This window comes from Acartia tonsa, chromosome 13 (genome assembly GCF_053477335.1).
Source record: "Acartia tonsa isolate MP-2025a chromosome 13, ASM5347733v1, whole genome shotgun sequence".
Taxonomy (NCBI): domain Eukaryota; kingdom Metazoa; phylum Arthropoda; class Copepoda; order Calanoida; family Acartiidae; genus Acartia; species Acartia tonsa.
The window spans coordinates 23,750,102-23,767,865 of record NC_137272.1 but is presented as its reverse complement, the minus strand read 5'-3'; the positions used below and the strand labels follow the sequence as shown (position 1 = coordinate 23,767,865).

At 32.0% G+C, this 17,764-nt stretch overlaps 1 protein-coding gene across 7 annotated transcripts in view; it reads left to right on the top strand.

Moving 5' to 3' along the window:
- Window positions 1–567: 567 nt before the first annotated feature.
- LOC145304375 (uncharacterized) overlaps window positions 568–17,764 on the top strand; it is a 31,275-nt gene continuing 14,078 nt past the window's right edge. Inside the window, exons 1-18 of one of the 7 annotated variants that reach the window (XM_080146250.1) lie at window positions 568–585; window positions 1,203–1,299; window positions 3,747–3,914; window positions 4,455–4,575; window positions 5,079–5,149; window positions 5,490–5,549; window positions 5,806–5,879; window positions 6,323–6,389; window positions 6,915–7,027; window positions 7,445–7,592; window positions 8,001–8,067; window positions 8,557–8,640; window positions 9,170–9,236; window positions 10,171–10,311; window positions 15,526–15,655; window positions 16,073–16,139; window positions 16,636–16,778; window positions 17,183–17,306. In XM_080146250.1, coding sequence (XP_080002376.1) covers window positions 3,747–3,914; window positions 4,455–4,575; window positions 5,079–5,149; window positions 5,490–5,549; window positions 5,806–5,879; window positions 6,323–6,389; window positions 6,915–7,027; window positions 7,445–7,592; window positions 8,001–8,067; window positions 8,557–8,640; window positions 9,170–9,236; window positions 10,171–10,311; window positions 15,526–15,655; window positions 16,073–16,139; window positions 16,636–16,778; window positions 17,183–17,306 — 1,645 coding nt within the window. In that variant the 5' untranslated portion in view covers window positions 568–585; window positions 1,203–1,299. Of the gene's footprint in view, window positions 586–1,202; window positions 1,368–1,489; window positions 1,708–3,746; window positions 3,915–4,454; window positions 4,576–5,078; window positions 5,150–5,489; window positions 5,550–5,805; window positions 5,880–6,322; window positions 6,390–6,902; window positions 7,028–7,444; window positions 7,593–8,000; window positions 8,068–8,556; window positions 8,641–9,169; window positions 9,237–10,170; window positions 10,312–15,525; window positions 15,656–16,072; window positions 16,140–16,635; window positions 16,779–17,182; window positions 17,307–17,764 lie in introns of those variants that run through there. The other 6 variants (XM_080146245.1, XM_080146249.1, XM_080146244.1 and 3 more) reach the window with 6 other exon arrangements.

Here is a 17,764-nt window from a genome sequence, read left to right as displayed (position 1 = left end):
GTACTTAACTACTACAGGAATCACCATGCAAAATTTAAAATCGATAGGACAATTCTAACATGCCTAAATTAACGAAAAAAGCTATCCGTTACGGACGTACGGACGGACGGACCGACCCTAATTATAGAAAAGCTTCGCTTTTAATTATCATGAAGTAAATGAAAGCTGAGTATTCCAATAATAGAAATATTTTAATAGAAGATCTTAAAGATCATCTAATAAGACAAAGGGATAAAAGAACATTTCAAGGTTTATCAATAGAGATACTATGCGTATGGTATTGTGCCAAATCGTATTATGAATCTCCATACAAAAAATAAGGTTAATGGAACAGGTCTACCATGAAAAAACTTTTTGTCAAAGTAGTAAAATCAACAAGCTTTCGTGATCCTCTTGCAAGGCTTGAAAATGCTAGGACAATTCATTTTATGGATACTGCCACAAAATTCTATAGTAATGTTGATGTTCTAATTGGTTAAATTATTGTAATTGTTCTCTAATAATATCTCTGTATTGATAATTAATCTGGTATATAAAGGTTGGTTCATGTTTATTAATCTTCTGAGTTGTGGGATAGGAATGAAGGTAACACAAGTATCCTAGTCCTAGTATATAAAGTAGTAAGATTTATTTATTTTCTTGTGGATGGTTTAAGACTATTTTATTTTCACATTTATATCTTGGTTAGGTTTTAGGCTATTATTTGCTCTGCTCTTTCTAATAGAGCCCCTGAATGCTAGAATCCCCAGCCGCTAGTAGTAAATATACAATTTATAAAGTAGAAAGATTTATTTGTTTGTCTGTTAAGATGTCACTAACCATTGAATTACTAACTACTGGATTAAATGGAAGTTTGCATTGGTTTCATAATGGTTTAAGGCTATTTTACTGTTTTATTTAAGTCTTGGCATGGTTTTTGGCTATTTTATTGCCCCCTCTTCTAATAATGTAGCAATATAGAAAAGTATACAAAAATACAGTTCAAAGTGTCTTTAATTTTTTGATCTACAAGTTTATAAAATCAATTTATGAATTGGTTAATTTATTAATACTCTATTAATCTATCTAATGATCTATATATCAAACTAACTATCTGTGTATTTATCTATTTATCTATCAATGTATATAAATCAATCTTTCTTTTTATGGAACCTCCAAACAATCAATCAATCGGTCAATTACTTAAAAAATTTAATATTTAGAATCAGCCCAACTCTAGTAATTGGAGTTGGTAAGTGTGACAAGATCCCCCCAGAATCAGAAGGTGGTGCAACACCTTGAGCTAAGGAGAGTATTAAGGTAAGTGTGACAAGATCCCCCCAGAATCAGCAGGTGGTGCAACACCTTGAGCTAAGGAGAGTAATAAGGTAAGTGTGACAGGATCCCCCCAGAATCAGCAGGTGGTGCAACACCTTAAGCTAAGGAGAGTAATAAGGTAAGTGTGACAAGATCCCCCCAGAATCAGCAGGTGTTGCAACTCCTTGAGCTAAGGAGAGTAATAAGGTAAGTGTGACAGGATCCCCCCAGAATCAGCAGGTGGTGCAACACCTTGAGCCAAGGAGAGTAATAAGGTAAGTGTGACAGGATCCCCCCAGAATCAGCAGGTGGTGCAACACCTTGAGCTAAGGAGAGTAATAAGGTAAGTGTGACAGGATCATCCCAGAATCAGCAGGTGGTGCAACACCTTGAGCTAAGGAGAGTAATAAGGTAAGTGTGACAGGATCCCCCCAGAATCAGCAGGTGGTGCAACACCTGGCCTTGAGCCTAGGAAAGTAATAAGGCAAGCCCAAGGATCATAAGCGATAATACAATGAACAATAAATTGATTTACTTATACAACAATGATTATCAAAATCACAAATCTTCTTTGGATTAATTCTATTGATTGAAAAGTTTATTCACTGATAATTTGAACCAACTGATAAATGTATTAATTTTCTTTTATAAAACTAAGGGTACAAGTAATATTTACATTACAATGTACCCTTCCTCCCTGAAAAGTAGGCGTGTTTTTAAAAGGTTGAACTAACAGAAAGGTATATATTATGAATTTTAGGGTAGATAACCAGCTAACTATTGAATAAGCCCACACAGTTATGGAATCTCAACGACAAAGATTTTTTTATCCAATCTTGACAAGTGAGGTATTTTTGGAAAGAGGAATATATATAGAAAACGCCTATGAAAATTAGAAAATCCGCAGAAATCATATTTGCAAGTTATTTGCAAAAATCTGCAATGCTAATTTGCAAAATTAATTTCATGCCTTAAATGACTTATTTAGAAAAAATCTTTTTATTTAATGTGTTTATTTATAAGTTTAGAACATACTTAGGGCAAAAAAAATTTCTTTAGTGTTACTTTTTTCACCTTATATATGAAAAAAGCAGTTTCTCACATTTTATGATAAAAAAAAGGTATAGGAACAAAAAATATGATTTTTCTTGATGTAAACACAATAATTGGCATAAAATCTATCATCCTAAATGTAAAAATCAGATATAGAATCCTTTTTAGAGCTAATATAGTGCAAAAAGTAACCAAGACATTTTTGCAAAGTATGAAAATCTGAAGAAAATAGTTCATTTTGCTTTTGATATACATATCAGATAAATGTATATAAAATTAGTGATTAAAAACTATAAAACATGTTATAAGTTTTTTCAACACTGTCATTGATTAAATTGCACTTTTAGGTTTAAGAATTACCGAAGTAGTGCATAAAAACTCTTTGTATGATGTAATTAAACAAAATAAATGCCAAAAAACCAACTACAAAATGGTCTACTGCATTATAAAAAACGCCTAATTGTTGATTTGAATTTATTTTGTTTAATAACTTAATAAAAAGAGTTTTTATGTGCTACTTTGGTAATAAGTAAACCTAAAAGTGCATTTTAATCAATGATAGGATTGAAAAAGTTATAACTTGTTTTATAGTTTTTGATCACTAATTTTATATACATTTATCTGATATGTATATCAAAATCAAAAAGAACTATTTTCTTCAGATTTTCATACTTTGCAAAAATGTCTTGGTTACTTTTTGCACTATTTTTGCTCTAAAAAGGATTCTATATCTGATTTTTACATTTAGGATGATAGATTTTATGCCAATTATTGTGTTTACATCAAGAAAAAACATATTTTTTGTTCCTATACCTTTTTTTATCATAAAATGTGAGAAACTGCTTTTTTCATATATAAGGTGAAAAAAGTAACACTAAAGAAATTTTTTTGCCTTAATTATGTTCTAAACTTATAGATGAACACATTTCAGAAAAAGATTTCTTTTTAAATAAGTCATTTAAGGCATGAAATTAATTTTGCAAATTAACATTGCAGATTTTTGCAAATAACTTGCAAATATGATTTCTGCGGATTTTCTAATTTTCATAGGCGTTTTCTATATAAATTCCTCTTTCCAAAAATACCTCACTTGTCAAGATTGGATAAAAAAATCTTTGTCGACGAGATTCCATAACTGTGCCCACATTCTAAAAACTGAAGGCAATTCGGAAATCAAAGAAAACCAAATTTTTTGTTATAAGTTACGGCTAAATCTGGATTTTTCTACTCGTTTTGAATGACAATGAGATTTTCAATAAATATTTTTTTGACATATCTTTAATTGATAAAATAAGTTTTAATTTTTGATCTTTTTTTGACTTCTTGTAATTAAGATGTAAATAAAATCCACAAAATGGTAATTTAGAGAGAAAAAAGCCTAATTCCGAACTTTTTAGATGAAGCCAGCTTATAAGGTTGGGGCTGGAGCGGGAGCAGCAGCAGGCGGCGGGGGCACGGGGGGTACGGGGACTAACTTTTCCAGGGGCAACAATGCTGTAGCAGCTGCTGCTATTGATGAAGAGACGGATGATGGGAATGCGGATATGCCAGCACCCCATATGCAGGTATTGTACTTACTATCATTACTTCTTGAGGGAATGGAGTCGATTAGATTATAGTCCTGTCCATTCTCATTTAATCTAAATCTGAATCTTAGGATTGCAATGTAAATCGTTTCAGATAACACTTGAAAAGATAATAAAACCCTTTGATTACATTACCTTTGTCTGGAAGTACTACCAATGCATGTTTATAATTTGCGCCTGTTTATGGGACAAGGCATTCGCGCTACTCTTACACTTGATGAAAAACTAAAGGTTCATGACGCGGTGTGGTCCTTACTCGAACCAAGACATGTTAGATTTTCAAAATTTTTGGCAAATGAGTAATAAGTATTTAATATTTAAGAAAAACCATGTTATTGCAATTTATAAAGGTTACCAAAAAAATATACAAAAATAATGAAAAACCGACATGACAGTTATTTTTCATTAAGTCTGACAAACACACACAGACATGTAAACTTGTTTGAGAACAAAAAGGTTTTTACTCAGTTCGAAAGGGCTGAAAGTTAAAAAAAAAGTAAATATCTTTTTTAAACCCAGGGAGTATCTGACACAGTGTGGAAGGTTGGGTGTTACAAGATAAATCCCTCAACTCCAAGTGGTCAAAAATTTTTCATCCTTCATATGTTGGTTCTACCACTCATCCCTATTACTGCTCTAGGTATTTAGCTTTAAACCTTTTCTTTTTTCTTTCTTTACCTAACGTCTATCTGTAATGGATAGATCGATCGTTGATTCAGGCATGTTACAATTGTCTATTTGATTTTAAACAGCTTATTTAAAATTAGGTACAATTTAGAAAGTGACATTGTAACATATTCTTTAATCAAGTCACCCCCCTTGCACGCCACTGCCTCCAAATTATAGGTCGTGTCGCAACTGTACTATAAATTAATTTTATTTAACTTACACAGAGAGCTTTTATGAAAAACCTAAGCATATGTTATAATCGTCCTACCATTTTAAAATTTTAAATGAGGTTTCTATAGCAAAAAGAACAGTTTCCAATATCTATCTAACAAACCATTTATGATAAGATATAAAGAAAATCTAATTTTATCCAGATATCTAGAATTTTATTGCATGAATACTTTACATAAAACTTAATTTCTATCTATCACTCTAATGATGCTATTATCTATCTAATTATCTGTCTGTAAATAGTTATCCAGAACAGTGTTACTATGAACACTTTGCTTGGATATCAGTCTAGAGTATCCACCATTAGGAGACAGGTTAGTTGCATTTTTGATCTTTTGAATTTAACAAAGTGTTTGATAGCCAACTTACTCTTATAATTTTTTATATTTCTTTTTAAGATATTTAGAAACAAAACTTATCAATAAAAAGTATCTTTGTATCTAAGTACGGCCAGATAGTTATATAAAATCTGACTAAAAAATTAAGTTTACTAGAAATAGAATTATCATATTAATTTCAAAGCTTGCATGTACATTCCTGTAACATTATGAATTAATCTTGAATGGATTAGTTTTAATATGTATATTACTAGGACGATTAAGCACAATGACAAAATTGTAAAGGCTACCTTGTTAAATCTGTATTTAATTACAGGTTCGTGGCGCTATGGAGATTGCTGTATTTATCCAAAACATTCAAGAAGAGAGGGCTGAGGTAAACTTTTTAAAGTTTAAGGTTTGGTGACTTCTAAGGGTTTAAAATAAATACTGTAGAGGCATTTTATCATAGATTTATAAGAATAATAGACATAAACAAACTTCAATAAAAATGATTAACTACTATAATATGTTTTATGTACCTTAAGTTTGAAATGCTAGTTTATGATGTTGTCATTGGTTGAAACATAGAGTCTCGTTTTTTCATTTAATTAACATTTTTCTGTCCTTATTTGAACGACATGTTATTTTAGGTTGCGCTGTATATCTTCACAAATCAAACAAACGCTGTCATAAATTCTAGTATTATTGGTAACAATAATAATAGGTAAATTGTAAAAAAGCTTTTTTTATATCTAATTCTGTTTATACATTTAAATCTTAAAATCCTAATCTTTCTTCTGATTTTTCTTAAAACACACCATAAAACTAAAATAGGGAAAGTAGCTGAGGGATTTTTTAGGGGCTTTCTTTCCCACTTCTCCTCTCATCTCACTCATTTTTATGACGTCGCATGGCTGATTTTTGAGACATTTCGACCAGCTACATAAGAAAGATTATTTACGAAAGTAATGCAACTAAACTAAAGTACTAAGGGGAGTAGAAGTGAATAGACATTACGCTTGGGAGAGTGGATGCGAGCCCCCCCCCCCCCACAAAAAAAGCTGAAAGTCTTCCCGGGACCAAAAAGAGAGAGACAAACAAATAGACATCTTGTTACTTTTATACAATTTTTTTATTTTGTTTTATTTTGATTTTAACAAATTGTAGGATGGGTATTCAAGAAAGGTTTCGACAAACTGATCGAGCTTTAGAAGAAGTCCCTACTTGGCCTAACGTAAGTTCTATAAATATTTTAATAAAAAATTACACTTGAAAAAATATTTTATATATGAAATATTTTTTATACTTTTTTTCCCTACATAAACATTAAATTTAAAAATGTCAAACATTCTAGAATATTTTAATATTTCAAACTTAATGGTTTATGTTAACGAATATAAACTTTTAAAACAACGATAAAAGTTTCATATATAGAATGTTTTTTATTGGTTATGAAAATTAATTTTTAAATATAAAAAAATTCTTAGTGTAAAAATCTTATAGCAAAATAAAATGAAAAAAAATAGGGCTTTAATATATACAATTTTTCCCTATATTTACAAGCGCAGTGGTAGGGCACCTGAAGAAAAACTAATTGTATACTTGAATGAATTTTTGATGACTATTACAGCATGCTGAATAATTTTCGGACATAGTAATTGTTTTGTTGAGGTGCCCTATCCCCGCCCCTGCTTTTCTTAGCTTTCACTTTTTTTAGCCCTAGACAAATTTTAATATATCTTTCAAGATTGACATTCAGATTGACAAGTCCCTGACCAACACCAAGGTGATCCCCATCGGAGTGGGCGGCGCCGACGGGGCGGAGGCCTTCAAGTCGAAGCTCAAGTTCCAGATTCAGCACGAGGTTTTCAGGTAATAATGCGATGGGATTAGTTTTTATAGCAGTAGAGTTGTTCTTCAAGTAAGCATATTGGTTAGGTGATTTTGTTGTGACATAAAAGACAAGGGGGTAGAGAGGACAATGGCAGTAAAATTAATCTACACCTAACCTAGGTTTACCCGAAGAAAACTAAATTTCTTTAAACAAAACATTACATTATGTTAGAGACAAAAACAACCAAATTAAATGAAGTTAGGATGCAGGGAACTTGAGGGATAAGGCAATAGGTGATAAATTGATGAATAACCCCAAATTTGTTTACGTCATGGAATAAGAGATCTCTTATTTATATAAAATTTTAAATACCATTGACCCCTTCCTCCATGGTGTTATATTTTGTTTAGAGATAAATTTGCGGACGTTAGGGCATACCTTTTTTGTTGTTTTAGGGTGAAGGTACGTGAGGGCAGATTCGGTGAGATTACTGAGATTCTGGCCTGGTACGAGTACATCAACGACGTCATCCTGGACCATCTCGACGATGAGATCAAGTCGACCAACAAGTCTGGCGTCTGGAGATATCTTATCTCTTTCAAGGTAGAAATTTGATATTTTTCCTGTATACCTACCAATCCAACAATTTTCCACAAAAATTAAATATAAAATATAAAATGAATCCCTGTATTGTTGGCTCACGTATTCTCACTACCTGGGTCAGCAACACTGACAATAATCATTTTTCAATAATCTTTTTTACTTTACTATCTCGGAAAGCTGTCTATAGTACGATGCCTTTCATCCATAATGAAAATGAATTCCATTGAACACTTTGCTACTGATTTGAAGTTTATGTAAAATAAATAAATTATTGGAAAAGTTTGGACATTTATGTTTTGTCAATGTTAACAGAATGCGTCTTATAATCTTTGAAGATGAGTAACATGTCCAGTCCAATGTCCCCAACCTCCATGATGACAAATAAATTTATATTTATTCTGCTTTTAGAATCTGTTGCGTGCTATTGAGAATATTGGTATTGTGTCTGTATATGGTATCAGATATCTCACCACTGGTAAGTTTTTAATTTTTTTTATGCCTTTTGAAATAAGGCATATAGTTTTTAGCTTTTCCAAAAATTAATTTTTTAATGCCTTTTCGTTGTCATTTGCATTTCAAACAAGGACCTACATTATTCTTCAAATATTTTGTCTCTATATATATTCCACCTTTAGAAATTTCTATCCGCATAATTTGTCGAATGTTTTGTTTTTACCTTCCAAAATCTGTCAAAGTATTAGGATGAGTCTGTCAGAATACCACGAGGTACGGACGGACAGAAGTTATTGAGTATCGCTTATTCAGTCATTCACAGCAGTAATTGGATTTCATAAGGTTTGGCTCTTTAACGTTAATGATATTAGAAACTTTTAATAGAAAAATTGTAGCTGAATTCAAGATGTTCAAAATATACAAAGCCATAAAAATGAAAATCAGAAAGACAGGCGAATGAAGGAAGAACATTTTGCGTGTCAAAAAAGTTAAATGTTGATATTTTGTGTAGGTAACGTGACCCAGCAGAATTTCATCAAGTACGTGGAGCACGATACTCTCATCTGGGAATATCTCAACTCTTCCATTCATTTAGGTAACTCTAGTATTTCATAGCATTCCTAGGGCAAATAGGCATAAGGATAATACGTCCATTATAACCTTCCTGCATTTTAACAAACTTATCTATAATTAATATTTCAGGGGGTGGGTGGGGGTTAAAGAAGTGATTACCCCCCCCCCCCCCCCCATTAAAAATAATCTTGGACGTCCTCGCCTTTCTGATATAAAGATTAACCCCCCCCCCAAAAAAAAACTAAAAAAAAACTTGGATGTCCTTGATCTAAAGTGAACAATCAATGTTTGGTTTGTCATTCATCAGCTTTAATTTAAAGGATGCTGTCTTTTAGTATTCTATAAAACTCACTAAACCTTGCCAAGAATATTTTCTTTTAATCACTAAACCTCTCAGAATGTTACATTTCCATGGAATGAAAGAAATTACAATATCCAGAAAGCGAAGCTCAACAATTAGATAGTCAGGCGGACGGACCAACCCTAAGCAAAAGCTTCGCTGAAAGTAAATATTTTTACTTTTAAGATAATTATTGATTTCATAATTTTAGCTCCGTATTTGGAAAAGAAATTCCGAAAAATCTACGAGGGAGAGGCTTATAGATTCTACAGAAAGAGGTATCTATCCTATCATTTACTAGAGTTGGCTCGATATAATTATCTCCCTATTGGCTAGTTTTCTATATGCATATCTATTTCTCAATCAATCTATTTTCCTCACCCGGCATTACTATCTAAAAGAAAGTAAATATTTAATAATCTAAATGATTTTAAAAAGATTTTTTAAATTATATTTTTTCTTTACATTACCATCACCAAAGGGTTAATGATGATGATTACAATTTTAGTTTAATATTTGAACACACAAAGTGTCGCCACAATCGAATTCTTTTAAAACAGAGTTTTCTTACATTTATTATTTTATAAATTTAAATTTTCTTTTTTATGATTAGAAATTAAGTACATTGATATAAGGTAAATAGCAACATGAAATTAAAAAAAAGGAATTTATTTTTAATAAAGTAAAATAATGGGTCTTATCGTTCTGGGCAATGAGAGTTTATTATGGATTATTGGAGCACTATGAGTTTTAAACAAATATTCCTTGGAAAACTTGAGCTCGTTTATAGACATTTATTTCCTATATAGATCTGACATGGATCTTGAAGCAATTAAGCAGGCCGTTTTGTACATGTTAAAAATTGGAAGATTTCATTAAATAAAAGTTATCGCAAATATACTTAGTAAATGATGTTTGTCCGTTATGTCTTGCTGATCACTTAACCGATCTAACACATAGGATGGTTTTAGGCTACTTTGAAGTATGTGTGTTTTTTGTTTCTTCTACTCACTACTACATATCATTTTTGTAAGTGGACGATAAACATTTTAACCAACGCTCCTTTAAAATCGTTTAGATGGGATCAGTTTTCGGAGTGGAAGGGCTAAGTAATAAAATCTAGATTGATTTTAACCTTTCAAATTCCCCAACCCAAAACCACGTGCACCCACTAGTTGAAGAGCAGTTGCACTACAATAATCAATAATTTAGCGACAAGGTGATCTTGAACAACGCTCTGGACCTTGACAAGGGCAGCAGTGACATCAGCTCCGCTCTCAAGTACTTCAACTCCATCACCGACTACATGATGCAGCTACGTCAGGCTCTGGAGGAGCTTAGAGATGATATTGAGTAAGTACATTTTGGAACTATCCCTCAAAGATCCAGTTGAGCACTGAAAACCCTTAAAATCTGACCTAACCTGTCCTGAAGTAATAAATAACTAAAAAAAAATTAACCCCCCACTCCCCTAATTTTCAGTTTATTTCTAATCGGGTAGGGGGGAGGGGGGGTTCTGAATTCAAAAGGCACATTGAGGATTCACGCTAAAATGCGAAAAATCTTGAATAAAAGGATTGAACCAGATAGAGGTATGTCAACATCCAACTTAGAATTTAAATTTGAATGGCCTGCCTGTCCCTTTTTCATCCCCTAATGGTTCCACACCCCCTGGAGAAAAGCCATGCACGTCACTGGATTCAACTATGGCGATTGAATTTTTTTGGAGTTGAGTTCGTATAATGTTCACAAAAAATGAACATTAATACAGCTTAAAATTCTTTTGATATAATGAAGATTATTTCACTGTAAAATGATTTTGATCTTGCTAGTGGAAATTTTAGGATCATTTTAAGAAAACCAAGTAGTGTGTTTCTTTGCTTTTCTCCTATTTCTAGACACTGTGAGGGGTTCTAACCGTGCGGGGCCAACTTCCTAACTCTGTGGGACAATCATTAACATTTACCTTACCTAAACTAACATAAAAAAAACTCTCAAAAGCTACTGTGAAAGTACGAAGAAATCAGCTACTTCGTTTTCTTTCCATGATCCAAATTTTATAAGCATAAAAGAATTTACAAAATCATATTGCCATAAGCTACAAATTTAATTTTTTGTGACAATATATGCACACCGTAAGTAAAAAGAAGGAACAAGATACATAAACTTTACTTTTAGATGATCTTAAACTTACACTTGGACGAGGCAACACAATTAAATAGACATTTAGATACTGCACTACTTGAATACAGATAGATAGATTGACGGATTTGGCAATTTCTCATAAAATCGAGCACTGAATTGCCTCCCCCCCTTTATTGTTGAAATAACTTTGAAATAATAGGGGGTTAATAGTGCTTATGAGCACTTTTTTGGAAGGCACTGGATAAATAATAGGTATATACATACAAAAATAAGTGTATTATTAAGTTTTCCTTAAGAGAAAAAAGTTTGAGGTAAAGAAAATAACCTTAAAGCAGCCTAATACATTCATACATTCTTTCAAGAGTACAACTAATTTTGACTAGCATTGTCTGAGATCCTTATCTTCAGACAAAAAAAACACAATACTACATTACATTATTAGACCTCTAGGGGTACTTGTGTTGGTGGAGGTGGACCTTTTTTTAGAGGGTGAAGGTACCCCCCTTAAATATAATTTACACATACACAGATCCTGTTACTTTTATATAAGGATATAACTTTCGGTTGCTTTTGTCAGGGTAGTCTTTAATGCATGACATTAAATTGTTGCGGTCTTCTAATGTCTAATTTATGACGCAACCACCAATCAATAGCCTAAAAACATACATCTTAGTATATACAGTATATATAGACAAAACAAATCAAATATTAGCTTTTCATCCTAATTACAAATTTTTTTAACTTTGAGTTATGAATGCCTGAATTTGGAGACAGAGATAGGAAATATGAAAAAAAAACTAGTTTAGCATAATTTTATCCTCAAAATAAATAAATCTTCCTTTTTTATTGCAAATTTTAAAACCATAAGCCAGAAAAGGCTACTTTAATTTATATGCCGATAGTCCATATAAATAAAATCATACAAAATAAATAGGGTATAATTATAATTTTAGCTTTAGTAGCCGGTAAATTAGGGGAAGAAAAACGGGTTGTAGATTTATAATCATCGATATTTTTACCCTCAGATATAATAAATTAATTGCTTTTAACATTATTGAAAAGGAAAATTTTAATGTGATTTTTTACTTGAGGTACACTTTCCCTGCCTCTAGTTAAATTACTCAATTTAAGTTCTAACACGCCTATCCGTTAATTAAGAATTTGGGAGAAGCAAAGCTACTCTATATTACATACACAAAAGAAAGCTGAATTCCGTCCGTCCGTCTGTTTGTGTGTAAATTAAGATATAGATAACCGCCGTGCTAAACCGATTAGATTGTGCATACAAGGTAAAGTACCTACTGGACCTACGGTGGTTTTAAGCTATTTTACAGGGTAGAGAGATACGTGTTGGGGGGTGGGGGGGCGGCGGGGGGGGGCGGCGGGGGTTACATTCACCTAACAAAAATTAAGAGAATAAAAAACAAAAACAAAAAACAAGTTTTAATATTAATTTATTTAAAATTTTGTTTTATTGAGTTTCATGGACGCTATGAGCGAAGCCAGTATTAGTATTATAAAGAGACAAATAATGATTAGGTTAAAAAGCGTAGAGAAAACACCTTCATATAAATTAACTCATCAATCAATAAGACAAATTAGTTTTGACTTTCTTTCTTTTTCTTCAGTAGCGGAGTTACTCTAAATATCAAAATGTCCATTCGTCGTATTGGAAGGCATAATTTTCTTAGGTGATATTAAATATAGACGTCATAAATATTTACTTGACCAACGAGCATTTATTCTATGTTTTGGCCTTCCGTCTGTCTATTATGCCAAGCTGAATTGAGAAAATGTTGAGAAAAAGTCTAAAAATGGCTCTAAATTAATTCTAATGCCTATACATCACATGAGTAGAAAAAGCAGACAGTTTATAAAGACAAGCAAGTCATTAATATTTACACTTTTACCAATTTCATGGATACTGCAATGGACGATAAATTATAACCACCACCTCCCCCGATTTATATATCTATCTATATCTAACTACATTTATTTATGTGTTCATCTATCTATCTATCCATCTGCATATCCAATTATCTCTCTATCTCTCAATCCATCTATCCATCCATCTATCCATCCATCTATCTTTTCATCTATCACAATATCCATCTATGTATCTATATTTCCATCTAATTATTAATATCCATCTATTTATCCATCCTTCTATCCATCTATATCTCCATCTATCTATCCATTTATCTATCCATCTATCTATCCAATCTATCTATCCATCTATCTATCCATTTATCTATCCATCTATCTATCCAATCTATCTATCCATCTATCTATCCATTTATCTATCCATCTATCTATCCAATTTATCTATCCATCTATCTATCCATTTATCTATCCATCTATCTATCCAATCTATCTATCCATCTATCTAACCATCTATTTATCCATCTCTCTATCCATCGATCTAACCATCTATCCATCTAACTATCTATCCATCTATCTATCTATCCACTTATCTATCTACCCATCTATCTATCCATCTAACTATCTATCTATTCATCAATATATTTTTCCATTTATTTATCTATATAACTATCCATCTATCTATCCATCTATCTATCTATCTACACTTATATCTGTCTACCATCTATCTATCCATCTATGTATTTATCCATCCACCCTATCTATCCATCCATACTTTACCCATTACAGCTCAATTGTCTTCCATAACTCACATCTAAATATAACGGGGCAGAGGGAAATGTCAATGAGAGTTAAATTAATCTATCTAAGCCTTAACAAATTTATCTTACAAAGAAAAAAAGAAAATTTTTATATTTCAAATTATTTTACATTGGTGTATATATGTAAATTAAATTTTTGTTAAAGCATATTATTTTATCCATGTTATCTCCTTTTCTACAGGGATAAAAAAGGACACTTAAATTTTTAAATGAAAGTCAACTCAACAAGACAATATCTTTAGATTATTCCATGAAATTTTTAATTGATAACAATAACACAGCATGTTATTGTAAAAGCTAATCTTTACAGAATCTTTATCTCAAAGTAAAAGAATAAAATCATTGGTATGGTAGCACAGCAGCTCTATTATTATAGTATATTCGTACATAATTTTTTTGTTTTCTTCCATTGATATATCTCTTGTCTACCTGTTGACTTCAGCCCCTGCCAATAACGAAATTAATTCGGAAAAAAATCACAAAACCTATACGTGTTTTTCAGCTGTCGTTGGGGGGCAACACATCGTAAAATTGACGACCTCTCCACTTGCCCCCCAAATATTATTTTAGATTTATTTCACTTGTAGGTTATACCTTATTCCTGTGTTGACTTGGTAATATTTGCTGATGATTCATAGGGCTAGAATATGTTCTATAATGGGTCATTGTGTTCAAACAAGCATTGTAATTTTTCATCCCTATCTTTAAATGACTCTATATATGTGCTGCAAAGGGTTTGTATGTAAAGTATGAAAATTATCAAAGTAAAACTTTTATTTTAAGTCAAAACACGTTTTAGGTGTCAAATAATCATGTAATATTTTTAAGTTTCTTTCGTCTCTTTTCATATAAATTTTATATCAACGGATTTTACCTATCTTAAATGACTCTATATATACTGCAAAGGATTTGTAAGTAAAGTATGAAAACAAAGTAATAATTTCAAAAGTGCGTTTTTTGTTTCAATAATTTCTCATTTTTTTTGTTCCCAAGGCTAATTTTTTCTATGGGTTTTCTTCGGTTTCTTGAAAGTGCCTAGTCGAGTAATAAACCCCATCCCCTTTATCTTAAAAATATAAATAAGGGAGAGGGTAGTTTTTTGTTTGATGTTTACTACTTTAGGTAAGGCTAGATTAAATTTGGAACTGGGTAGCCCAGCAGGGTTAGGGCACCCAGGGAAAGCACACCTTCAAATGTTGAAGCTAATCCATATTTTAAAATGACTCACACATACCTCAAATTATAATATGATAAAAAACCATGGTCGTCCAATCTTTTATTTGAGAGATTTCAGATGTTTGAGGGAGTAATCCTATGTATTTATATATACAATTTTTGAGGAAATAAAATGAGGGGTTTAAAAGGTTGAGGGAGGTAAACAATAAACATCCCTTTGCCCCGGCCCTTGGACGTTTATGAATTGTAAAAAGTGGACAAATGTTACAAAATTAGGCCGAATTATTCCAAATAACGTCATACAAGTAGGGAATATTGATGATAAGAACACATGACGTCAATCGGGATACTTCGGAAAAACATTTTTTAATATTCCCCCTATTTTACGAGGGACTTTTACCAGCCTAAATTTTTTTAAACACACTGAAAGTAACGCTTCTTTAGTATGTCGCGTGACTGTGACGTACAAACTGACTGTCCTCCTACAGTATTTATTAAAAACTATTTGTGATGCTAATGATAAATGATCTCTTGTTATTATTAGGAGCGTAGCGCAGGATGAATTGAATGCTGCTGACCAAGAGAAAATGATTGGTATAGCCATACTCTCATTCATCAGCTTGGTTACTTTGGTATTCTACTTCTTTGTCAAGAATGCCTTGTCTGTTATAAGGGTAAGATTTACGTTAATGGCATTATTTTTGCCGCTACTCTACGAATCAGAATATTAAATCAAGTTTTTACTTTTATCATTAACAACTTGAATCCAAAATATTCTTATTTTAGACATTTTTATGAATGCTTTTTTTTTTACATATGTCTCATAGTTTCATAATCTTCATTGTTAATTTAAATTTAATTTGAATTAATTTCTGATAGAAGATCAACCCTTTTTGCGTTCTTTTTGCCAGCGTATGCTATACCAGCGGGGATACCCCTAACCTTAACCTAATTCGTCTAAAAATAAACATTATTAATATGTATTTAAATGTAAATCTTAAAAATGTTGTTTCCATCCCTGCGGGAACTTATTACATTTTTTACTGTTCTAAACCGTACTCAACGCGTATGAAAAATATAATTTCATTTAGGTATTTGCAAAAGAAGTGATGGAAAAAGTTCGAGAATTAGATGCAGAGAAAATGAAAACAGAAAAGGAATAGCCATCTAAGCATATTGTACTTAAAAATTGAAATTATGCCTGTCCGTCCACATCTATTTATTCAAATTTTGTGAAAAACATAATCATTTTGTTCCGCTTTTCTATCCCGGCCCAGTAATTTCATTATATAATTAATATAAAAAGTTAACATTACAATTTTTTGACACTAACATACTTGGGTCTTAGTAGCCTTATTTTGTAGATAAAAGTTTATTTTGTCGTTATTTAGCTTCTTACAGTCGTTAGTTTTATCAACAGATATATAGTATTGATGTGTATACAAGGACTTTTTAGTCTGCTAGCAAATTGTTTTATGTTGCTTTGCTGTGTTAACTTTCCCGACACTATTGGTTGATTGTTTTCAAAGACCCAATTGAGAGTCGGCACAAGGTCCTTGGGATTGGGACATACAGTTATTTAACCTATTTCCCTTCTATTGATTTACTCTAATATTTTGTCTACCAAATATGCTTAAATTCATGCAAAACCAGGCTTTCCATGATTTTCTGCCAACGACCGTTGTCAGAGATTTGAAGAAGAAAAAGATTCTCGCGGAGAACTTTTCCTGTGTCACTATTTTCTTCGGAGACATCATTGGGTTCAACGAGCTCACCTCGGATTGCTCTGCTAATGAGGTAGGTTTCAGACAGGCGCGTGCACAGGGATTTACAGCCATTCCTGCACACCCGTAGTAAGTTAAGGCCAAGGATATAATGGACAGTCAATGGCCGATAAATTGATTACATCCCAAATGATGATACACAAAATTACCCCTTCTGTAGATTAAAATTAGTGGTTGAATTAATGAATCAACCAATAAAAATTCACTAAAAACCCCAAAGTTGTTAAGGCTACGAATAAGAAAACATTATTATAAAACTTTGGGTACTAGTGTATAAACAGCTTATTAACCAATATCTCTTTGAGTTAAAGCACATAGGAATAAAATAATCGAGGATAGAATAATATAGAATTAACAACAAACTTGGACAAAGGAAATAGTAGAAATTAGTTTCAATTCAATAATTTGATGTTTCAGTTGATAGAGTTCATGAACCTGTTCTATGCGACCCTGGACACTCGCATTAGCAAGTTCAAGGTGTACAACGTGCACACCATGGCTGATGAGTTCATGGTTGTCTCTGGCATGCCTAACAAGATAGGTAACATATTGATTAGTAGTAGCGCATCTACTCTATAAAAAGGTTCATAGTGCTTTCCCATAAAGTGCCTAACGAGTAATGAAAAGTTATAGGTTTTGAGAGAGTAGTTTTCTTTCCTATACTTAACTTTTGCTGGGCTATGCAGTACCCATTTTAACCTAACCTGACTGGCAGTAAAACAAAAAAGAAATAAAAAAACTTATTGTAAATTTTTAAATTATTCAGTATAGGAGAATCAAAAATAGGTTTAAAAAACACCATAAGTTAGTGTCTCAACCATGACACTTTGGTTGAGTATGACTTCCGAATTAGCGGGAAGTTCTCGAGATCTGTTGGCGAACATACAAACCCCCAATACCAGGAACCATCAAGTTTCAACAGCAGGTTTGAATATAGATTTATTGATGAAATTATTTCAAAGTCCTGAAATTACAAAATCAATTAGTTCATAATTCCAG